Consider the following 25,866-nt stretch of genomic DNA (forward strand, 5'->3'; position numbering starts at 1 on the left):
CAAATCTGTTACTTAGTTAACTGAGCATTGTGTAAAGGATACCGCCTTACGCTACGTGGCTAATACATATACTTGTAACAAGGTTATATAGGTCACTCACTAAGGTCTAGGAGGACATCAGCAAAAGAGTAATTTACATTCGCACAGTTTCCTAGCTTATATTTTGCTAAATTCATGTACCTTTTCTTGCAGTACGTGCTTAAAGTGTGTTTGGCATATAAGTGTGGAAACTCTGTACTGATTGCAGAAGCTCCCTCAATGTTGCCCCCATTTGTAGCTGGTGTTTTCTGACTTTGATTGTGCTCTAGACACTACTACCCAGTCTCAGTCCCAGTCCCAGGGCCAGTGTTCTGTTCGAAGTGGTATATACAAATTAGGCCTAATTGTAATTGGCTATGACAACCTACCTATAAGTCCCTAGTACATGGTAGGGCGCGTAGGTTTAGGGACCCCAGTATAGGTGCACTGCTGTGGTGCCCAATGTCATTGTAAAGGCAGGCCTGCCTTGCTGGCTGCAGTTAAGTTAAAATTAACACCAAATTCGACTGCGAAAAGTAAAAATTCTTCCAATGTCAAAAACTATCTTATTTTTGCATATACGTCACCCCTAAGGTCTGCCCAAGGTGCCCCAAGGGTTGGGTGCAGTGTAAATGTAAGCAGGGACTTTATAAAAGATGTTTTATAAGCCCTGGTGAGGGAAAACAGACACATTTCTTTCCCCATTGTAGTCAGTGGGCTCCATGATCTAACATTGGAAGTCTTTATTTTAAAATAATAAAGTCTTATTTCCAAAGGAGATGAGCTAAATACATATAAGCTCTGAGCTGTACAGTTCCAGAGACCTGGGAGAGGCAGCTGATGAGTGGTTGAGAACCAGAGTATTTAAAACATTTGAGGAGGGAGACTGTAAGAAGGTGGGGTCAGGTCCACAAAAACCTAAGGAGGGGGGTGGTAAGCCCACCACAGCAATCCCCTCAGTACACCCATAACACTAAAAAGGAGGAGAGTAGAAACCGCTCCCACTCTGACCAGCAGAGGCGGGGAGTCCCCCAGGGTTAAAAAAGATCTTGGATAACAGGGCCTGCTTTGACTGTCAGCAGACAGGTCACTTTAGAGGCGATGCAGCCTGTCCCAAGAAGGTGGTTAGCACTGGACTGCCCAGTGTAGCCATAGAGGAGGACTCCTCAGATGATGACGTCCTCGTAGCATTGTGCTGGGAGACTGGTCTAGATGGTAAGCTGGTGATCCCTGAGGGTGAGAGCAAGCACCTTCACTCGCTTCAGGTGAATGGGATCCTTACCACTGGCCAGAGAGACACGTGTGCCAGTCACACCATAGTGAGTGACAGGCTGATGTCCCCAGACAGGCATGTGCCAGGAGAAACCTGGAGGGTAAAGGTAGCCCTAGGTGGGGTCACAACCAAACCCGTAGCTATAGTGCCTCTAGAAAGGAAGGGAACTCTTGGCTAGTAAAAAGTGATGGTCAGTGCTGACCTCGCCTTAGATTGTATCCTGGGAAATGACCTCCCAGAACTTGGTCTGATCCCAGATGGGGCGGTCGCCCATGGCACCCCCTCCCCCAACCAAATATCCTGGAGAGCCAGTCCCTACAGTTAGGAGACAGGGGTCCCCAAGGAAGAGGAAAAGTTAGAGCAGAGGTAGACCACTCTTCTAAGGAGGTGCAGTGAGCCAAGGGCCTCGTGTACCAGTAAGGGGGAAGCCCAGGGTTGACATGTGTAAGGCTTCACCTGACCCCGAGGAAGCCCTGAGTAGTCAGGCAGCTGTTCAGGTGCAGGGTGACGCCCCTGCACTGACAGATGGGAGAATAGAGGATAGGTGTCTGCCATGGGATATGGTAGCCCCTGACTCTGAACAGCAAGGGAGATGCCAGGATCCTACAATTGCCCCTATGATATTTCAGCACACTTACATAATACACCATGTGCATATTACACATGGTTACAGTTAGACACATTTGGATTTTCCATACTTTATTAATATTTTGTACTAAATAATCGTATTTTTTGCTTAGTGCCATCCATCCCTTGCATTTTGATATTGCAGAAATCATTTGTGTACTTAACTTTACTTGTAGTGCAATGTAAGCTGAGTCCAATCAGTTTATACATTATTTCCACATATAAATATAGCTTGTGCAGTACTGTTGCTTGAGGAATCTGTGGAAAAGTTGCCACTTTCTGGGTTTCAGCCAGATTTGCATTCCATGTCCTTGCAACATTGCATTCGTAATTTACTTCCGAATAATGTTGACGTGGACATCCTATTTTGCTCACTCAAAAAATATGAAGGCTCCTATTCGGAGATGACCAGAGACACTATATGCTCTGAAGTCTAAATGCTGCCATAGCAATTCCACCCTCCCACTGTGACTGCCCCCAGAATAGTCTTTACTCATTAGGATGGCAGGTCAGGAATGGCGTGGCGCTAGTGGACATCAGCATGACGGTGCAATCACTAATATTCCTACGGACCTACAGAATTCCCTGGTGCATGGTCCAAATGGCTTCAATTCAAAATGGAAACTCAGATTCCTGGAGATATCTCACACCCCAGGAGAGGTAATCCCAAGACTCATAGGGTGAGCATGATGGAATTTATGTTCTCCTTCCCTGGGTCCAGGAAGTCCACAGCATTCTCTCCCCGCAAGTGCGCTATGTAGCAAGTGACTGGAAGCTGTTACGTGCGCAAAGCTGGATGACCCACTGCAACCCCAATACAATCCAGCCTCCCCCCACCCCCCATTGACACTTTTCAGTTAGTCACCATCCCTTTAGCTATGTTCTACCATCCAGTTGGCACAATAAATGCCTCCTTGGTTGGCAGGACCTTGACAGAGTTATTTTAGTGGCGGTTTTTCATTTCAGAATATATTTATATATGTGTATAAACATCTTATAAGTAATAAATGTGAACTTGCCCTCTAGAACATTTTATATCACTGTTGTATTTTTCATGGTTGTAATCGGCAACAACCTTGCGAAAGGAACATCTGTCGAAGTTAAAGTTTGTCTTGGGAGAAAATTGGACAAATTCTTCTTGCACTATTAATTCCGCTTCCAAAATAAGAAATGGAGCTATGTGATTTTACCTCAAATGTAATCCTATGTTTTACATTTATAAAGTGAAGCAACATTTATTAACTGGTCTCTGCATTGCATAAATAACAAAAATAGTGTAACACATTCATCCATTTTCCACTTGTGCAAAACATAAGTCATATGGTCCAGGCTAAGGTTGGAGCAAAAGCTGTTTGCTCATTTCACTGTTATACAAGCAAGGCAAACGGTGCAAATCATGTAATTTGTACATAGGGCTATGTTGAATATTACCATTTTTTGTAGAGTTATTATTGTGCCTTCTGTTGCAGTCACGCACATCTGCCTTCTTGTGTTCATGCTTCTAGATCTTAAGGTAGTCTGTTCATTTTTTCCTTTTCTTCACTTCAGGAGAACCTGTATTTAGGTGCAGATCACGAGAACAAGAGAGGTTCGCATGTTTTTGGAACTATGGGAACGTACGCAACGTGACGGACCACGTAAAACTGATGTATGCTGCAGGGTAAGGTCAACCCGAAGCTCATCTAATAATTTTTACTTTGGAAACTATTTTTCATAAGAGGTTGAGGATTTCCTTGAGTACATTTACATTTTCAACATATTGGATACCATATAGATGCAATTTATACTTCAACCCATGTACAAGAAAAACTAGACTGTTGCGCCATGGAACAGTATGGCAAACGCTCATACCCTACCTGCCTTCATTGGCAGTTTGAGCTATGCTCTGTAACTGCGGGTGTCACTCTCTAGAAACACTCTCAAACCTCTCCCGCCACACCGACATTTCACCGCACCTCAAGGACGTCCACTGGCTCCCTACACAAATGAGCACAGTTCAAACTCCTCACTCACACCTACAGCGTTCTGCAAAACACTGTCCCTGCATTACTCAACAGCCATATCTCCTTTTATAAAGCCACCAGACACCTCCGACATGCCGGACTCCTTTTAGCACACATTCCATGCATATGCAGAACAGGAGGCAACAGGTGTCCCTTCTCCTGTGACCTGCCTTTACACATCAGGCCTCCTACTCAATGCCTGAGTTGCACAAGAAATTGAAGACCTGGATCTTGGATTAATCCCTCCAGCCACCCTAGGCGAGGCTACACTATACCTGCTTAGTGCCAGAATACATATGTTGATGTTAGACTTGGGGGTGCTCTAGAGTCTTCCGGGAAACACTTACCTAACATTATCACCCAGCCAGGCTCCCTGCAGTCAAGATATTAACACTAACCAGGCTATGAGGAGGCTTGGATAGCACCTGCCAATAGTCTCTTCCTCCCTCTCAGCATAATATATACCAAATATAAACTTTGAGAATTTGGGCCTAAGTCATTTGCAAATTTAATTTCAAACATTCCAAATATGAATCGTGCTTGCAAAAATGGGAATGTTATGTGCTACTAACCTTTTCACATGCATGAATTATTTATTTATTTAACAAAGGATTGTTGAAGCAAAGTATTACTAACTATGAGCGAAATAGAACAGATCAATATTGGAAGACAGAAGGAATCAGTCAATGAAATCATGAGCTGTGCATTTCTATTGCAACATAAAAAGGGAGGGAAAATGATGAAACTCTAAGTGAAGCCAATAGTTATTTTGGCACAGAACAGCATTAACTACCTTAATAGCCCTGCGCCGTTTGCTGGGAATCTCCTTTCGGAGTTGAATTTGAAATTCAGACTTTGGTTTCTGGGGTGAAAACTAGAGCTTGGTGCATCGCTAACCAAGTTATTTAATAATTACATTGAACAATCCAAGTAAGTACTTATGCCACAGGCTGGCCAATACTGACAAGGGGCAGTACACCCATAGAAGATTTCAAACCTGGGTAAAACTAGAGTGCATGAAGGGGGGAGGGGTGATATGGCAATCCAATGTAAGACAGATGAAGCTGAATACATTTATTTTTTAATAAAAAAATATATATAGGGTATTTGCAAAATGAACTGAAACAACGTGCTAAAGGATGTAACAGGAAACATGATAAGACATTTAGGTGTAATTAAAAAAAGACTGTTGAAAAAGAAGATGTAGTGACTCATCAATAGGCGAAGAAAGTGTGGATGTCTGATGAGTCAGTAGGCAGAGGAATGGCTACTAAAAGTTCAACGGATTGAAGGGTGGTTTCAAGGGTGGATGCCAATGTACACCAGTAGACCTCTGTGTACTATATCATGTAACTGGTAAATGCTTCACCATGCCGCCCAAGGGGATGGGACTTAGTAGCTCCTTAAAAAGATGTCCCAGTTTCTGGTCACTATTATTTTTGACACTGTTCTCAATAGGTTTTCATTCTCGCTTTATTGCTGCTGGGAATTGTAGTGTATGCTAACACCACGTAATGTAGGGACTAATCAAGGGTCCAAAAGTGCTCTTTTGTACTCATTGACCCTCTGCTGGTTGTCACTATAGACTTTGAGTAGGGCGGATTTCAAAACGTTTTACGGGGGGTAAGCATGTATCAAGGTGGGTGTGAACTTGAAGTACCCCAACTTATTCCATGATCTTTCTGATAATTTGACTAGTGAAAGGTGTGTAGCTGGGTTAGGTGTTTGTGTCCAGCTTGTGATGTTTAGTAGAGTAGCAACACAATCATTTTGAGGACACCAGGAAGCACACCTTTCCAATACAATTTGTTGATTAGGTCTTTCATGATGGGATTGTCAGTGGCATGAGCCTTAATGAACAATCCGAACCTAGTGAGGGATTCAGTGGGTATTGTGCAATGTAGGAGCTTTCAAATACATGCTTTTGAGACGTCCTCCAACTGTTTGATAAAGTCTCAAATTGGGGCGAGGCTGAGTGGGAAGTTCTCAAGTTGTACGGGAGTGGTTGTAGCAGATTTGTTGAAATGGGATCTTGGAGTTGGTCTAACACAATCAGTTGGAAATAGACCTTGGGACAAATGAGTTGTGTATCTTGCAATTTCAGTAGCTCTTGAAGTATATGCTTGAAAAAAGATGTGTTAATGCATGATTTGTAAAATGATGTGGTGGTGTGCACCATAAATATCGACACCAGAATAATGATGGTTCACAATATCGAAGACAAAATATCAAAAGTAAAATATCAACAGATAAGTAAGTAAGAGTTTCTGTATCTCCCTCCACCTATATGTCCCATGGTGGTGTGTGTGTGTGTGTGTGTGTGTGTCTCTCTCAATATATATATATATATATATATATATATATATATATATATATATATTTATATATATATATATATATATATATTTATATAAATAACATTAGGTTATAGTGATGCATAAATTATACAAAAGAGAGGAGCGAACTCTGAGTAGTTCCCAAGTTTAGGTGGAGAGCAGATCCACTATAGAGCACCCTACAACACCAGCAGCACTCTAGATTTGGTCACCTCAAAAGTCTGTTTTTCTAGCAAAGTTTTTAAGCATAGAATTAGCTAGCAAATGACTAAGTCATCTCCTGTGTCAGGAATTACTTTTGGTCTTACAGCTCAGCGAGGATAGCACTGTGCTAATCCTATGCTTAACGACTTTGCTGTATAAATGGCAAAATACTTTGTCATTTTCTAGCTTGGCGTGGTTGGCACTGGATGGATAACTATATTTTTAATCATATTTCCTAACTATATAATCCCTGTAACCTTTAGTCTTTTTAGTGAATTTCTATGGTTTTTCAAAGTTAAGTAATTTTAATTACTATAATTACTTTACGTGAATCCTCCCAGCTCTGCGGCCAACCCCCTATAACGCATGTTTCCCAACCCTCAGCCGATTTGAGACAGAAAAGGACCACAGATCAGCCCAAAAAAAAAAGGACATTTTTTGCCCATGAAGGGTGCTAAGGGACCCCTCCATCTCTCCTATGGGGTCAGGAAACCTGTGTCCTGACCCCTTATATGTTTTTACACTACTTTTCCCAAACTCCCAATCAAAGCGAGAAACAAAATGGTGGCTGCAACTTTTCTGTCTGGTTGTGTCCAGCCAATCAGGGCCTTGCTTTTCCCTAGAATTGTGAAGGATCACAGGAGGATCCCTGCCTCTAGATATACAAATTAGGTTTTCTATTAATATTTAAAAAACAAATTATTGGATTTACACCAAATAACAAAAACACTCTTTCTGGACCAAGAGCTATCTTCCTGCCAAATATGGGGTAATTCCATCCAGTACTTCGGGCTGTAGTTGTTTCTAAAATCTCTATGGGAATTAAAATGGGAAATGCACTTTTTATTAACCAGCCCCCACCCCCCCCCCCCCCCCCCCCCCCACACACACACACACACATACTTCCCCTAGCCCCCATTTTTTCAGCCCCAGCTCGACAGATCACCCCAAAATTTCCCATGCACAATATTTCTGGGCACAGTTTTGGGGAAATTTACAGATTTTCGTGAAGATTCATCAAACGGTGCCAAAGATGTAGGCAAGTCAATAAACTAGGTCCTAACTATAACTACCTACTAGTGACCACTAGTAGGTTATATATATATATACATATATATATATATATCTTCAAAGTACATCAATGTGAAATTAGGATTAATAATTCTGTACTTCTCTAAATGCACTGTCAACATTTTGTTCCTCGATATTCTGTCCTGGATATTGTTGTACCACAGTTATCTAGAGGTCAATATTCAGTAGTGTTACCAGTGTGGCTAGTGGGTCTGAAGAGGGTCCTTGGAAAAAGGATTTGTAGTGCATAACAGAGTTATCTAACTGTATGCAATAGAAAATGAATCCCTTACATAGTGAGATAACAGACGCATAATAAGCAATCACAGATACTTAATGGTTTTATGAAAATTGAACCCGGGCATGGGTGGTATGAAAAGGTTACACTTGTGCCTCATACTTTTTTTTATTTTTCCCACTGATATGTTTCCTGTTGTGCAAGATTTCCAGCGGGTGTTGTAATGACTTTTCAGCGTGTTTTGTGATGACGTTTTCACTGGGCATTGAGAAAACTAGTGAAGATGGTGTTGCTTGGCAGCTCTTGAACCATAGATTTATTAATAGCTTGTGATACAAATGCACAATTTCCAGTGGTGCAGTTTTTAATTTCTGTAAGAATCACCACGGCATGAGATCTGCTCTAATTCAGCATGCACAGGTAAGAAGTGTATGAATCAAGCTTTTGTGTCAGAATGAAGTCTGGGTGGCAAACAGCCAGCTAAGGAGAATTTCACCTTGTTTACGAATCTATGTCCTCCAATAGTGTTGCTAGTTTACATGTCTGTGAATATGGGAATGAAAAGACGCAAATGAATTCTGCGTATACATTTTTAAAAAAAAAGCTTCAATATGGCCCTGAAAGAGTAATTCAAAAAATATATTTTTTCTGCAGACTAGCGCACAAAACCTAAAAAGAACCAACTGCAGATTCAGTTAAAACCCTTTGCATAGCAGATGTTTTGTGACGTATAAACGTGTTGCACAAATTGTAATATCATTTGCCCTCTTTACTTTCCTTTTCAGGAAGGATTTTGTCTGGGCAGAATGTCCTGATTACAAATCTGCTGGCGAAAATAGTTGTTATTTCAACTCAACGTACACCCATATATGGATACAATATTGTCTGAAGCTGGTACCTGAAGACCTCGCACCAGGAAATTTCTGTTTCAATGTGGAAGACATAGGTAATGTTATTCTTGCCCTACTCATTCGAGACTTCCTACACATTGAAACGTTATGTTGTACAGAAAACGCCAATTGTTGTTGAAATAGAAAGGTCAGTTATAAAATTACCGTTACGTAATTCAAGCAATTGTTGGCACATTAGTGCAATGTTCCTTATTTCACATGAACTCCTTTCAAACGACCAGTCACTATTTTTTATAGATTTTTTAATGACCCTGGAATACCAGATGATACTTTTTACATAATACACTTTTACCGGGCATTCCGAACTGCTTGGCAGTGTCAGTTAATAAGAAAAATGACCAAAACACAGAAAATAGCTTTATCCATTTTGAGTATCTGGATTTCAATCTATCCATAAAATGGGAGAGCGCCTAATTGTTCAAAGCAGTTTCTAGTCTGTCTTTGCTCTAAACTCTTGTTGGTTCTCCAAGCACACATACTCTTTCAGTGGAATCGGTGTGCCATTTTGTTTTCAATCAGTTGTGGTCTTCACTTTACGAGAGGTGTGAATGATAATGAACCATAAAGCATCCATCCAGCTGTTACATGTAAAAACTGTAAACCTCGCACTTGTATAGCGCACTACTCACCCATTAGGGTCTCAAGGTGCTGTACTCATACTGCTGTGGAACCCATCCTGGTCTTTCCCTGTGAGGCACCCACTCCTGGGGAATCCCCCAGGGTGAAACCAGGCACCCAAGCACTGTCAGTGCTGTTGTGGAGATTAAGCAAGCTATTCCCTAGAGTGGGACCCATTAATTAGATTAGGCACTGAGTTGAGAATGATCTGGTCCAAGGGAATTGAGCCCAAGACCCGCCAAAGTGGGAAATGATCTCTGGTCACAGACCAGATCTGTGCATCAGAGGTCTGCCGCTCTAACCATTGTGCCACACTTTTCCGCAATATTGTTGTTGAGATATTCTATTGAATGGGGAACTTGGAGGGGCCATCCATGAAGCTTTAATTCTTAGATGATTGTGTTTTGGAGGGTTCACTATATAATGCAGGTGAACCTATACTGACTCTTGGGTTTGCTCGTTCAGGGACTTGAAGAGTAATTCATTTATTTAGTTAGTAGTTGAAGGTGCCAACATTTCCTGCTGCCTGGTTTAGTGCACCTATTAAGTAAATAATTCGGCAGTTTTCTGGGATTCCTATGTACCTTTCTTATACCTAAATTGAGGATTTTGGGGGAAATATTTTTAAAGCACCTAATTGGGGTTTTAAATAGGGAGTGTTGAGTGTATTATTTATTCATTGTTTCCTCAGGACATAAAGGGCTACATTCACAAAGCTATTTTCAGCCATGAATGCAGATATAAATGGCTCAATTGTAGCAATTTACTACTGCATAACTGTAGGCAACAACTGCGTAAAATTTGCAATAGTAAAACCTCCACAATGGGGTGCGGAGTAAGCAGGTCAAAGCGTAGTTTACCTTCAAAGTTCGTGATTGCCCTCAAACTTGTGAGTCTTCTAGATATTCACAAGCCCCTCTCCGAATCTTTCTCACACTGGAGAAGGTTAAACTGTGCTCCAGTAAAAGACTGGACTAAATCCCTTTCCAGAGTACGGAGGAGTTTATTTTTAACTCACCTTATAAGGATGATATCTATGAAGTACTAAACCGTGTCAATTGCAAGCCATTGTTAAGTGCAAGCCATTGTTAAGTGCAAGCCATTGTTAAGTGCTGCTACTTTACGCTGGTGGCTTCAATTGCTGATACCGTGCTTCATGCGGACAAAATGATTAGTGAAATACAAGAAAACAGCATCTGATTCGTTCTATACTAGTTGAGTCCGTAGGCAGCGCACATAACTAACAGTCTCTAAACAGGGATCCAGGAACACCGAGATGTTTGGAAACAAAACCTATTTCATTCTCCTTGATACCACACACACAAACTGCACTAGAAAAAGATACTTTAACTAAAAAGTGTTTATTTCAACAGGTGCACCCTGTTGCTCAGCACGTCTAAACTAACCTCACAGAATACGATTAAAACAGCACAAGTTCATTTTGCGAACAAGAATAAAATGAACATTTCTATCACGGTTGTTATAATGTCATCCAAAAACCTAAAAGCCTAAAACCTACTTCTCTGTGCTATGCTAGGAGAGCATGGAGTAGTATAACTTGCATGTAGGGTTTCTTAGTGAGAATGAGCTCACTGCATACCTATTTACAGCCACACACTGTAAAGATCAGCAGTCAGAGCGGTTGTGTTCCCAGTGAAAGGCAACCATGGGTAGATCAAAATCACCTCCTTGGGCTCGATACCAGCTTCCAGTAGAAAGTGCAATACAGCAGAACCTCTGGAAGGCAGGATCATCTCTGGCAGTATCTTGCACGATAATCTGGGGTGAAGGCCCTCTCCCGACAAGTGGTTAAGTGGCAGCACTTTTATACTAAATCTTGTATAAGATGGAATTTCCAACATCATGTTAGTAATGTGAAGTGCAAGCAATGAGTGTCCAGATGCTAGTATAAGACACATTCTTTTAATCAAATAAGGTAAAAATACGACAGTTCAGACTACACTGTTATGAGTATTGTTCTTGTTTGACCTTGAAAACAAGATAAGAAGACACTTGTTTCAAGCTGATGTCACATCAGGTGTCTTGTTGATATCTATATCTGAGTGACATGACACTTCCGCAGGTTCTTGGAAAGATAAGGACAGACAGCTGCGTCAAGGGCAGACATATTGATGATTCTTTAGAAATGACAGAAAATTGATTTCGGGCCACTGAGAATGGAGTCAGGCATTGTAGTCTGTACATCAGATGGACATTATCAAAACAGTGCCATAGTTTATTCTTCCTTTGACACAGCACATCCTGAGACTGTCACTTCTTTCTCCATTTAGATGCATATTTTCTTTTGACTTTTGTAAGGGTGATGAACCAGACATTGGTTAGAGAAGGAAGGCTAAGCTCTTGTGTGCCAATGGGATGTGGCAGTCTATTCGTCTTTCCAGTAGGTTGGAGAAGTTGCCTGTCATTGCTCAATGGTCCTATGGCCAGGGTATCTTTAGTCTAGGTCTGTGGGTGATGTTATCCAGTTGGGCCCCGGGACATACACTTTTGAACGTGGTTACTGGTCAGCCTGTTTATACCCGTCTCTTGATACAAGCTCTCAAACTACCTGGTCATCAAACTGAATGTGGAGGTCCCTTTCCCCTTTCTGGGTATCCCAGTGTGTAACCTGAAAGATGCCACAGCCTGTCTGTAGGTAATCATTGGAATGACACAGCTACAAAATATTCACGCATGTCTCGGATTATCGAGAGTAGACATAGTTTCAAAAATGTTCAGGATAGAACCTTCAAGACGATTTTAAAACTGACGTGTAAATCATATATTTTGCCATAACAGTGATAATTGTAGGGTTGTTTCTCTTTCCATTAATATGTTTGCTATTTTCCAATTTCTCTTTGATGGACTTTGCAGTTAATTACATTTACACATTTCTAAACACTTCCATGGTGAGTGCAGATAAGTGTAGGTAAGTATAATTTATTTTTTTCTATTAAGTGGCATAAGGGGGCCTAACTTGGGCCCGCCTACATGACGCTGTGCCCAATGGCAGAAGTCCCCTGGGCATGACCATTGGGCATGGTGGCATGACTCCTGTCTTTGCTAAGACAGGAGTCATTTCCATGGGGGTTGTGCGTCAAAAAATGGCGCTAGTCAGGTTAGAGCCAATATTTTTTACTCTAACCTGACTTGCACCATCTTTGATGCACAACCCCCAATCTTCCCTTCGCCTCCGCTGCCTGTTTACCATAATTTGTTTTGACGCTAACCAGGTCGCAACGCCGGGTGATGTAATTCCATAAATAAGGCACCCGGCTGGCGCGTTGGAATGGCGTTAGTCGGCGGTAAACTTTTTGACTCAAATCTGCGCTAGCGCTGATTTGCGTCAAAAAGTATAAATATGGGCCTAAGAGCGTTCTAGAGACAGGATATAGTTTTGCTGCTGGAGTGCTTCAGATACACTGAATTTGTTTTGGCCCATTTGTATTTTCTGTGGTTCTCTAAGGCGGCCTTACCTCTCCCTGATTAAGCATCGGTTCCACATAAACTTGGCTCATAGTGTTGGAGGAAATAATGTTGCTGGTCTAACACTGCTCACCTGGATGCACTGAGTTAGAGTTTGCGCACGTTGAATGTTCAATTGTCAACTCCAAAACTGAAAGACAAACTCCAAAAGGCCTTTTCAGTCCATCCTTTGTAGCTGTTCTGTGAAAATCATGGAAGGCTGTACTCAAAAAGTAACTACAAAGAGTCAGAAATGGATCTTCTTTGATTAGAGCATATATCTGACTTTAATGTTCATGTGCTTTTTCACTGATTAACTTTTGTTAATTGTGTCACTCGGTGAATAATCATAACACTCAGTAACTGTGAACGTTCCGTCTTTCTTTAAGGGTTGCTCGTTCAGAATGGAGGAATATTAGCATTACATTGTCTGACTTTCTTGGACGAAATTCATGCTTTTTGGAGCAAATGTAAGGCTTAATCTCACCCATTGCTCTGTGACATTGGCATATCTGAAACCAAGCTTAAAGGAACTTGTATCTGTTTATAGAGGACACTTTCTATTCCGTGGAAGTCAATTACCAAATGATTGTTGGTAAAGTGGAGTGAGGACTAACTCTGTTTTCTTACACCAGGTTTTATTGTTTTCAAAGAATGTACGAATGGATGTCTTTTGGCCCCCTCTGAGGCATGAGTAGCTATTATGCCATGATGTGGATACATAAAAGTCCAGCAGACCGCCACTATTACAGGAAAGTGTACATGGAACAACTCATTGAGAAGTGAGCATCAAGGTCTTTTGTACAGAGAAGTGATCTAAACACAGTCCCTGTACACTCTGCTATAAGGAATGTGAACATAGTTTTACCTTGTATTTAATCCACTTGATGCCCCAGAGGTTGTTGCTAATCTCTGATTATCGGGAACCAAGTTCCAAGGTGGCTGTTTAGTGATGAAGCTCTGTCCAGATTGTTATCCTCTAGCTGTTCTACTGGTGTGTGTCAGTTATGAAGAGGCATCCAAGGGAAAGCTATGAAGAGGTGACCTCTGAGTTTTGATGGTGATATTGATGGTGTTTGTGGCTCCTTCTGGCAGCCCTGAAGATCGCACTAATCTTGCCTCTCTCCAGTATACTGATTTTGCAGTGGCCGTGTTGCTAGGTGTTGCAGACTTTTTGGAGACCCTACGTGGAATATGCTGGCACTGTATCCCAGAGCACTCACCCACACTGTGCCAGGGAGCGCTGTTGCTGGAGGTGAACTCCACTGAAGGATGAGCTCATCGCCAATCTGCTTCATATTGTTGGAGCTACCTAGCTGAGCCTGCATGATTTTAGGCTGAGCATGCTTATCTTGGGATTATGACGCTGCTTTGCCCTGACAAGTAGTGGGAGTTAGAGGATTTGGGTGGGGGTTAAAGGTGTTATTCCTTGATGTGCATTGATTTTTAGAGGATTGGAGAATTGATGTTTGATGTTCTCTTTGATGACTGATGAAAATGCTGACTGTTAAAGGTGCTTTTGTACCCAGACCCGGGATAACAGTAACAAATAATGAGGGATACGAGGGGGGAATTTTTGCCACTTTCTCCCAGATTTCTGGACACGTGGAAGACAGATACTTTCAAATAGTTTCCAGTAGGCTGACCTTCTACAAACGTGAGAAAGCCCTGATGGCACCTGACGCTGCTTTCCACAAAAACACTGATGACATTGACAGAAAAATTGTGAGGCTGGAAACAAAAGTTGAGGGTTTGCATATGCAAATGATTCTAGCTGAAAAATTTCTTAATCCAGCGGAAAAGGCAGGCAGGGATATGCAAACCAATGTGGCTGAATTCATGGGTGCCCAGCTTTAGAATGATGAATTAATTATGTGTTATTACGTCTGTAGTTTCCATGCAAAATAGCGTAGAAGGGCTGGAAAATCATCAGAGAGCAGCACTCAGTCATGTATTAGAATTTACCTGGTAGATGTAGTAGAAGAGTGTTGAGTTGCTGTGGTGTTTTTTTTTATTAAAATGGTGGACACTCAAGAACATAGTCCTGCAGTGAGAGGACACAAAGCGTTCCACCTCAATGGGTACAGCATGCATGATAATAGGCGAGGCACATTGTACAGTTACTGGTACTATCCTAGAGGAATGGTATTTTGAAGCAAGCAACGACATTAAAAGAGGCGAGGCATAATTGATGAAGGTCTTGGGTTTTTTTCTGACTTAAGTCAAGACTGCAAGATTGGAACAGAAAAAGAAGTTGGTTAACAGCTAACAATTTGAACAATTAGTTGAATCTGACCTTAACTTGTGGTTCTCAGGCCTTACTACGTTAATTGACCTTTGGGTAGGTCTTAGACATGAACATATATGGTCTGATTTTTGTCAGTCGCCTTCAGAACTTACTATGTCTTCGGATCACCTGTTAAATTGATCACATATACTCTTGTCTGGTAACTGTCCATCCTTCGGTCGAAAGTGATTTTAATTTGTTGAATTTGCTTTGTCTCTGTATTAATCTTCATGCAAATACCCCAGGACTTTTTTCAAATCTTGTTAATTCGGAAGGCAAGGTTTCTCTGAGAGTTTTGAGTACAATATATGTTGTATGCTGATAATACACAGATTATTGAGAAACCTAAAAAGATGGTACACAGCACTCATTTTCTAAATCTGCAGTTCTCTAAGCAATTCATTTATGGATTTCCAAGCAGTTTTTAAAGCTGAAACCTGCTTAATACTGGCCCAATAAATCACCACTCATGCAGCAGAATTTCTATCATATGCCTGTGGACCGGTGGCCCTTTACCTTGCCTGTCATTAGAAATCTTGGTATCAGGTTAATGATGGTCTCATTTTTCCATATCTAGTTACTCAATGGCTGCCATCTTGCTGCTTCCCACCCCTCCACTAATCAATTTATAACACTAGATGATTTAATATCTGCACACATTGTTTGAGGTGAAAGAAGTTACCAGAGCATTTCAAAATGTCTGCAAGAATGCATTCAAAATGCAGCAGATCAATTACTATAAAGCTAAAAAGAACCAACCATTTCTCACCAGCTTTGAATCAATCACACAGATTGTGAGTCTACGCATCGGATATATCTTTTGTAAGAATCCACAAGGCTTCTCTTCTCCTTATGATACATTGAGTATTTATTATCAATATTTGTATAGCATTGACATTGACCTAGCCACGTGGTCAGTGGAACATATCACATATACAAGGAAACAACACAACAATATTATTGAACACTGCTGGACCTGCCATCCATGGGGTGGTTTTCCTAAGCTTCTTGCCTTCAATCCTCATGTTTTTGCTTACTTCATCTTTGCTGGCTTTAGGACTCTGTGCACTTTACAACTGCTAGCCAGTGCTACAGTGATTGTGCCCTATCCCTTAAACATGGTAACATTGGCATATACCCAATTGGCACATTGAATTTACTCGTAAGTCCCTAATAAATTGGTTCTATGTGTACCCAGTAACTGTAAGTTAAATGCTACTAGCGAGCCAGCAGCACTGATAGTGCCACCCCCTTAAGTAGGCCATTAGGCACGTCTCTAGCCTACCACCTCAGTCTGTGTTTGCAGTTTTAAACTGCCATGTCGACCTGGCAAAATAAACCTTTTGCCAGGCCTAAAAACCCCTTTTTAATACATATAAATCACCTCTAGGGTTCACCCTAGACAGCCCAGAGGGCAGGGTGCAATGTATTAAAAAGTGGGGCATTTACTTTTAAGTTTTATAAGTTCTGGTAGTGAAAAAAAATCTTACATTTGTTTGTCACTACTGCAAGGTCTGCCTCTCCCATAGGATAACATTGGGTACACTTTTGACATCTAATAAGTGAGAACTGTCAATTGGAAGCAGTTAGGAATCTTGAGTTTGGTGTCTAAACTGTAATTTAAATGCCCTTTAATGGTAAAGTCAAATTTTAAGTCCCAATTCTTTATAAGGGAGTGCTCTAGAAGCATCTTCCACTTCAAAGTGGGCACATAGTTATAAATATTGGACCCTCAGACCCAACTCTTCAGATCACCTCTGGACCTGGAGAAAATGTCAGGAAAAAAGACTTCCCAGCTGTGATGTCTGTTCTGCTGACCTGCTCACTGACCAAGTACTGTTATAGTGCCCAAAGCCTGCTGTTGCTGCACCAAGACTTCTGCTGCCTCTTAGCTGCCCTGCCAAGTCCAGTCTGGCTGTGTGGACCTAGGACTCTAAGGAATCTCCAAGAGTAAGTGAGCTGGCTCCTTGTTAATCTACAGGATCACAACTGACTTCTTCGACTTTGATGCAACTCCTCACATTTTGACCCAGCACTATGCAGCTAGCCATCAATTTATGACTAGCACGATGCAGCTTGTCCTTGACACATCTGATTGCAAGTCCCCGCAAGCTCCACCACCACCAACGGCCCAGCGTGATGCATCTCATTCCCTAGGCTGACTCATTGCAGCCCCAGTCTCCGCAAGCCATCCAGCTTCCTCAACAAAGTCTCAGGACCTTGCATCACAAGCCTCGTATTGTAATTACATTTATATAGCACTTAATACCCCTGGCGAGGGATTGAAGTGTATTATGTCAGGCAGCAGACTGACCCAAAACCCAAGGTTAGCGGTTAGTCCAGTCAGTATTGTTGCTTATTGGGATTAGTCTTCTGTTCTCATACTCCAGTATCTATGTTGTAGATTAAATGTGACTTCTCATGGAAGGTTGGTAGGATTAGTAGATGAGCTAGACATTAGGTAGTGTAAGGTTGCAGGGTATGACTTTCAAAGAAGAAGAGGTTGTTATCTTTTTGATGAGTTGTGGCAGTTTGCCGAAATATAATAATAAAAATTAAGAGAAACATGCACTTGGAGAGGAGGCATGCAGAGTATGTGAAGTTAGGGTAGGATCATTTAAAGACAAGCATTGGCAAAGCCACTAGGCTCGTCTTTTAGTCTTTCTTGCTTTGGCAATGCAGTTTGCCGGTGCTTTGCATCCTTGATTTTGGGCATATCACTTAATCTCACCCTGCCTACAAAAAGGTTGGCGCTATATAACACTGCAGAAAAAAAATAACTGGTTCTAATGTAAGGCGCTTCAATACTTTTGGGTGGTGTTAGTACCAAATAAAACTGCACCAAAAAAGTAACTGGTGCTTATATAGAATGCTACAATACCTTTGGGTGGTATTGGCGCTACATAAAACTGTACAAAAAAATCTGAAAAATGGAGTTGGTGGAGAAGGGAATCTGAGCAATGAAGTTCAGTGGGGGCAAGCAGCGACGGGCGGGAGCTGGGTGGGCAACCAACAGCAAATTCGGGCTGCCCCGGCGAGATTAAGGGATTTTGGTTGCGCTGCTTTGAAAGTGTGGTTGGGGGTGGTGAATCGAGCTGCCCTATTTATGTTAATCTTTTTAAGAATCGCTCTGAAACCATCCGCAAGTCTTGTCTGCAGCCCGGTATGTGCTGAGAGTGACATGACGAAATTTACACATTGGCATGATGAAATATATTTCCGGATGTTACCTTCTGAAAGTTGATAGAAGTGCACAGCCCACCATTTTCGGGCCTGTGGGAGGGGTAGGATGTGTTGTATGCCTGGCTGTGCACGCATGTGCATCTGTCTCTGTCTGATATTGCTAGCAAACCTCTCACAATCTGGACGTGTTACCTAGCATCAAGAAAGTCCCAAAGTCACCATACAGACTTTATTGACAATACTAACCAAAATAACAATACAAGTTTAGAGGTGTAAATATTCCAAAAGATAAACTGAGTACAATGTTGACGTTTTGAAAGCAGCACTCCCTTTCAAGCAAGGAACAACAACCACATGCTTTTTTCAGCCAAGTCTTTAGGAACTAAATGACAAATACAAGAAATGGTAAATACTTGTAAATGTGTGCCGTGTTGATATGGCTTGACCCAGGTATTTCTGAGTACATCACACATTCATGCTCATGTTCTGGAATTCTGAAGTGGCATGTACATTTAAAAAAAAAGAAACCCCTGGTTTAGTTTACAGCCATCACCGGGTATGGGTGGCACCGTGCATCCTCCCTGAAAGTGGCAGGCATGGGTGGCAGTGAGTCCTTTCAGAGTCTGCTCCAGACAGAAGGATGGTGCCTTGTGACGCACACATTCCAGCACGACCGGGTTTAGCTACCACCCAGAGGAGAAGCCTCCCCATGGAACAAAGGAATGAGTTTGACAGAAGCTGAAAACACTGCCCTCTTCCCACCTCTTAGGGTGACACCAGACAGCAAGCCCACAGAGCCGCGGTGTAAGGTCAGACCACGTGCGCTTACCCCTATTAACTCTTTCCGATAATGACTCTCACTCACAATGGCCCCTCAAGACTGAAAATACATCATCTCCCACCTTGCCTCCCAGAATGTGAGTTTTATTAGCCATGCTCTCTTTGGACATACTTTGCTGTCATACTTTGAAGTAAGCGTTATATACAAGACAAAATAATTTCTCAAAATATTTACCTCGCAGTAAGTAAAGTGAAAGTAACGCTGTGGGTTATTCCGCTGTAATGCAATGAGAACGAATTAAGGGAAAAATAAATGCAGTTAATCACCTACACACAAAACTAAACTCAACCACAACACTCGCGTCTCCCAGAGTTGTGATCCATGCACTTCATCCTCCCTTCACCCTCATTTTGTCTTGGGCACCATTGTCTGTGGACAGGAGGGCCGTGAGGGGGAGACAACAGGTCTGGAGCAAAGCATACCCTGATCCGGACATTCAGAGACTTCCCCACTCACAGCAACTCGAGCTAAGATAAACAACTACATGGCTTTAACAAACTCACTTCTCCACTGCAACTCATGTGCACGTTACCATGCAAACTGCTGAAGTTTTAAACAGTGCTCCCACCGCACACATGCCAAAACTGACAAGCACGGAAGAGGAAAGTTGGGCTCAAATATTCCTTTCCTTCTTTCCATGCAGGTCAGAAAAGTTTCAATGGTGCTGCCCCGCCACTTTCATTTTCCCCTTCAAACGCTAATCATTTCATTCTCTCAACTTTCGATCCTCCTTATGCAGTTTTGTGTCTGTGCTCTGATTAAAAACACAAAGGCAAACTGTGGGGGTAGGATGTCAAAACAGGGGGTATACAATTGTGCTTGGAAAAATTCTGTTGTTCTTAACTTTCAGTAATCTTGGTTTAGCTTGCTTGAGGCGAGACATCCTAAAGCAAACAGCTGAAGTTGTTGAAAATTTCAGAAGCCATTGCAAAAAACAGTGGGCTTCCCCTTGGTGGCAGCGCCACTCATGACCACAACTGACCCTAAGCTTTACTTGGAGCCCACTCATCGGGATTACCGGACTTGAGCGGTAAGAAGAGAGGGGTGAGGTTATTAACGTTTTGAGGCTCAGTCTCTTCTCCATCTTGTTTTTAGCAGCCAGAGGAGAAGGCAGAGGCAGGGATGGTTTCCGGCGAGGTTTATAGTTGCAGCCTATTTAAGCCTTGTCTACAAATAACAAGCAAGTAGGGGGCAAGCAGTGATGAGTGAGTGGGTTGGGGAAGACGGGTTCTCTCACTTTGAAGTCAGAGAACGTACAGACACTCTCGGGAATACAGCATCTGGCATTTGACCTCAGTCTTTGAATGAACAGCAATTGCAATGAGACAAGCACAAAAATGACAGCCCTCTTTGTATGAAAAGCTCAGAGCAGTGAAAACACAGAGCGCTTGTGTGAAGTGCTCTTAGACAAAGAAAAAAGGAGTCCCTAAAGCAGTTGCTAAAAATGGGACAAGTGTAGGGCTACAAGTAATGGGGGACTGCTTCGTGGGAGGGAACAACCCATAAAAAGGAGGGACAAATAGGAAAGATTAACCACTTGGAAGCAAGGCTTTTTAACGGACACTCAAAGAAACAAATGAAAACTAATAGTTTGGCTGTAAGCTCACAAAGTATATCAAACATGTCTCGAAAAGACAGGGCAAGCACTTTCTAGCCAAGACCTAAAAAGGGAGAAGCTATAGTTGAAACATGTATGTGAATGGGAAAATGTTAATGCAAGGCTTTGGGAATGCATAGTAGACTTGTGAGATAGCATGGAATATCAGGAAGCAAAAAGTGTAGAGAGAAACATCATTGTGTGCATGTGAGATAGTGCTAAACCAGGTAATGTTTAATAGGCCCCCAAAAAAGGGCAACAGTCTTTCTAAGGCTAATCTGCTGCTAGACCTCTGTTAAAGGAAGGACAGCTGATCAGCTCAGTGATTGGAAGTGTAAAGTAATGGCTAGGTGCAAATATATGTAGTTATGGACAGCTTTAGGTTGCTCTTGAATAAAGCAGTAACCCCATGATAAAGTGTGATAATATATAGAAGATAAGAAATGCAAACCTCACAAATTTGATTTTGCAAATGCTGGTGTGGAGGTTGTCTGATTTGTATCCTTAAAGCTTGCCTCACAGTATTTATTACCAAAGCAAGTAGTGTCCATTAGCATGGCACAAGTTGCACATGAGGTTAGGTCCCCAGATAGTGGAAGTGCATTACCTGCATTATTGTAACTCAAGGGAAGAGCCCCAGACACTGATGTGAGGAGGAAGAAACTGGGCTACCTTAAGAAATTCCAAGAGGCTTTTTGTTCAACCAGCAGATGCAGTGTAGTCTTCCTGAGCATTGGTATATAGTGGATGGCAGGGATGATTGGTAGGACTGCTTTTTCTGTTTTTCAAGGAAAGGATGTTTCTAGGCCAATCTTGTCCTTTGTCGGCCCCTGTTCGAGACGTCACAAAGTTACTTATGTAAAAAAAAATGTAAAAACAAAAGAGTCATAGTTGGTCATTGACAGGTGAGTAGATAGCTTCCAACTCAAAAGGAAAACAGAGGGAAGAAAAAACACAATAAACTGATGGAGACTGTGTGTCATGCACAGCACCCGGACCACTCCTCTTTGGGGAGGGATAGACTAGTTCTGTGTTTTGTGTCTGAAGCTGTCCATATATTGGCCCTCATTACGACCTTGGCGGTCGGTGGTAAAGCAGCGATAAGACCGCAAACAGGCCAGCGGAAAAATAAATTGAATTATGACGCCACGGTCATCCGTCACTTCACCATTCCAACCGAAATGGCGGTGAGAACCGCTGGGCTGGAGATTGCGGTCTCCAGCCCGGCGGTCGTCACTAGACCGCCAACGGTATCAGGCCCTGCATACCGCCATGGATCTCGGGTGGTTGGGAACCGCCATGAGATCCATGGCGGTAGGCACTATAAGTGCCAGGGAATTCCTTCCCTGCCACTAAATAGGGGTCTCCCCCAACCCCGTAATCCCCACGAATCCTCCCCCAACACCCCCCACCCCCCTGCAATCCCCCAAAGGTGGCACAACCCCCCTCACCACCCCAACCCCAACATGCACATATACACACCCCTACACGCACACACCCCCAACATGCACATATACACACCCCTACACGCACACATGCACCCCAACAACACATTTCTGCACACATACAAACATACATGCACACCGTCCGACTCGCACACATTTCCCATACACACAGCACCCCCCCGCACGCATACACTCACTCGCTCACCCCCTCTACACTCTCACACGCACACCCCTATGCACGCACACAACAAACACCCCCCACCCCCTTCCCTAACGGACAATCAACTTACCTTGTCCGTTGATTCTCCGGGAGGGGACGGGATCCATGGGGCCAGCTCCGCCACCAGAACACTGTCACCAGGACACCGCCTCACCGAATCATGGGACGTGATTCAGTGGGCGGTGTTCTGTTGATGTGGTGGTGGAGGTTGAGCAACCTCCTCTTTTCCGCCATCCACCAGTATGGCTGCTGGCGGCTTTCCGTACGAAAAAGGACGGCGGCCTGCCAGCGGTCATAATACGGGGCGCGGAAGACCACCACCACTGGCAGTCTTCAGCACAGCGGTACCTTGGTGGTCTTGCGAAAAGACCAAAAGGTCGTAATGACCCCCAAAGTGTTTCTGCCTTTTCCACATCCTTAGACTCTACCCTTCCCTATGCAATTGGTAATCAGAAAACCCCCTCTAAACTGTAGAAAGTTGGAAAAGGAGCTTTTTGCCTGAAAATAGACCTGGGACATTTCTTGTAAATGCTGGGCTCTGTAAATGCATGGTCTATAGTGATCTTGTATAGCCTCGAAACGACCACTTTGCATGTTCCTCATTTGTGCAAGTATTTAAGGATAGCGGAGCCTTGTACTGAAACGGGGATATGGGCCTATTAGTTTATGCAAACAATGGGAAAGACATTAGTATTTTCAAAAATGGGTCAACCTTTTAATACCACAGTGCAGTCGAACGATTTGCTGTTTGGCCTCGGTCATAAGCATCCTCTAAATATTTAGCTTCCTTAACAAAATACATTCCACTAGCATTTGCTTGTTTTGAAAATTGCTTTGCAGTGCGGAACAACTACCTGGGCTAGCCATTTTTGTAGAGCTCCCTTCTAGCTCTTTCGAAAGTAACTGCAAGAAGGCAAGTTTTAAAGTGTGAAAGTAATGCTGGTGTCAAAGTCCCTTTTGTAAAAATAGCTGTTTATTTATTATTGAAATATTTTTTTATTTCAGAATTCTGCTCAAGCCAACATATTTCACAACACAAACAGTACATTGTCGCTTCATCAAGGCTCTAATTGAGTTGATTAGCAATATTATTCTCTTTATAGTAGGTTCAGCATATGCCAAAGCTATAACTACACTTTCTGATACTCTTGCTGCCTGTTATCACGCTGCCATACTGATTCTAGAAATTCCTGCTGAATTTGGAACTAACCAGAGTACCTATGATTACCATCCTTAAAGAAAAGATTTTTTGGAATCAAGTTGCAAATGATGAAGAAACAAGGTTAAACACTATTTCAACTTAGCTGACTTAATAAGCTGAGCCGACCATCCATTAGATATTATTGCTTGTCTTCTTGAAATCGAAACAGTACTGAGAGTATGAAGTGCACACACAGTCCATGCACAGTATGCAGCACACTCTCTGCTCTGGTGCTTTCATGAGGTTCTATCAGCAGCAAAGATCTACGCACATCCTCACATGGATCACCCCTGGCCAAATTGCTCCGTTATAGCGCCCAGTACGGTTCCAGGGGTGTTCTTATTTAAAGAAATATAGCACCCTAACTGCTTTGATGTAGCACAGTGAATTCCACAACTGTCCCATGATTTGACATAAGATTAACATATAATCTAAAGTAGGAGCTTCTGAAATAGACTAGTTTAAATACCAGTGAAAAAGAAACCCTAACCACTCCAATTCCAAAACAGTGTGTGGCCATTTTGATGTTTGTGTGCATCTTGTGGCCTCTTTGTCTGACCATAATAGAGTTAACAAAGTATCAGAGTGGTTCCCAACCTGTGGTCTGGGACCCATGGGGGTCTGCAAAGCCTCCTCAGGGAGTCTACGACTGCTCAGGAAATTAAATAATATTAACAGATTCATAAAGTGTGTATAAAGTGTTTATAAATAAAGTGGCTAAATGTACATTTGAAAATCTTAAAATGTACTGTAAATGTCAAGGAAATTTAATTTGGAAGCTAAACATTTAATTAGTATCCTCAGTTTGATTTGTGGGTGCCATGCAGGTGCATCAAACAGAATATAGTATGGACGATGTGTGGCTTCAATTGAATTTGAAAAAGTTCCAACTTTCGTGTTAAAATTACATTTTTTATACTTATATTTATTTGCAAATTAAAATAAATGTGTTATCTTTTGTGTTTATGTTTGATGAATGCTTGTTTCTTTTTTGTGTGTATTGTTTTGCATTTCAAATCATGAACAATGTTTAGGCCGGGGTCCCCAGCTTCAAGTCAAAAGTCAGTGAAGCGTCCCCGGATTCCAATTATGATTCAGTGGGGGTCCCCGGGGTCCAGTAATGATAATGTGGGGGTCCACAGAAATCAAAAGCTTAGGAACCACTGAACTAGCAAATGGAGATTCTTTTTTTCTAAATCTGTTCCTTTGATTTATTTTCATTTAAACAGTGTATCCGGATCCACCCATTAGTCTCAACTGGACCTTGCTGAACGTCAGCCAGACAGGGCTCAATGCAGATATCCAAGTGAGATGGAAGCCACCGCCTACTGCTGACGTGAAAAGTGGATGGCTCACTTTACTTTATGAGCTCCAATTCAAAGAAGTCAATGAAACAATGTGGATGCAGGTAAGACTTAAGATAAAAAGAAATGCACTTCAAAAAATATATTTTTTCCAACTCTGGGAGTAAAATTACCCATGATGTGTTTCTGGTTATTTCAATGTATTTATTTCATGTATTTATCTTATTTGCTTGTGGTATACTGTCACTAAACCACACCACAGAACAAAACGCATGGTTCAAATTTTTTTAGAATAAATACCAATTATATATTCAAATTAAAGGTAACAATACAACCATTTCACCCCCAATAAAAATAAATGGTCAAAAAGACAATATGGGTTTTGGTGAGTGGGAAGTTAGCAGTGTGATAGGAAAATGTATGCAAGTGAGTAAGCTGTGAGACCGTTTTGCAAAGGGACAGCAAAGGTCAGAAGAATATAATTTTAAGACTATAGGTGTTAAATGTAGTACATACTTTAATTTTCCTATTTGTACAGTTGTAATACATGAAACCAGGAAAATGGTAAGAGAGAAGAACAATGTAGAATAAAATCTTACTATAAGATTCGAAGTGTAGGGTGTGCTCAGAGCCAAATGTGAGCCAGTAAGGGCCGCCTGCTATCATGTTCAGGAACCTGAACTTATTTTTCCACATTAGACATTTACCAAGAGTAAGAGGCAAACAAAATTGAAAGACTGGGGAAGAGATAGATGGAAAATGATCACAAAAATGGAATATGGGAACTGGCAACAGTGAGATAAAGGGGCAGCAGTGTCTGGCAGTGAATTAAAGAGGCTTGAGGTGGGTTCAAGACTACTCAGCTTTAGTTTTTGGTGAGCTGACATTTAATTGCACCGGCCGTGGGTTTCTGAGCAGAGCTTTAGTCTCCGGCACTCCTTATTTTACAGATTAAACGCTGGGCATGCCTACAGGCTAGAGAAAGTAAAATATATTAGAATTGCAGTACAAAGGATAGAACGAC

The 25,866-nt window shown here is 42.0% G+C and overlaps 1 protein-coding gene across 4 annotated transcripts in view; it reads left to right on the forward strand.

Moving 5' to 3' along the window:
- GHR (growth hormone receptor) overlaps nt 1-25,866 on the forward strand; it is an 820,074-nt gene that overhangs the window by 738,011 nt on the left and 56,197 nt on the right. For all 4 annotated transcript variants that reach the window (XM_069221472.1, XM_069221475.1, XM_069221483.1 and 1 more), the window contains 3 exons: nt 3,467-3,578; nt 8,556-8,716; nt 24,768-24,946. In XM_069221472.1, the coding sequence (XP_069077573.1) occupies nt 3,467-3,578; nt 8,556-8,716; nt 24,768-24,946 (452 nt within the window). The remainder of the gene's footprint in view (nt 1-3,466; nt 3,579-8,555; nt 8,717-24,767; nt 24,947-25,866) is intronic.

The sequence above is a fragment of the Pleurodeles waltl genome, chromosome 1_1, assembly GCF_031143425.1.
Source record: "Pleurodeles waltl isolate 20211129_DDA chromosome 1_1, aPleWal1.hap1.20221129, whole genome shotgun sequence".
NCBI lineage: Eukaryota > Metazoa > Chordata > Amphibia > Caudata > Salamandridae > Pleurodeles > Pleurodeles waltl.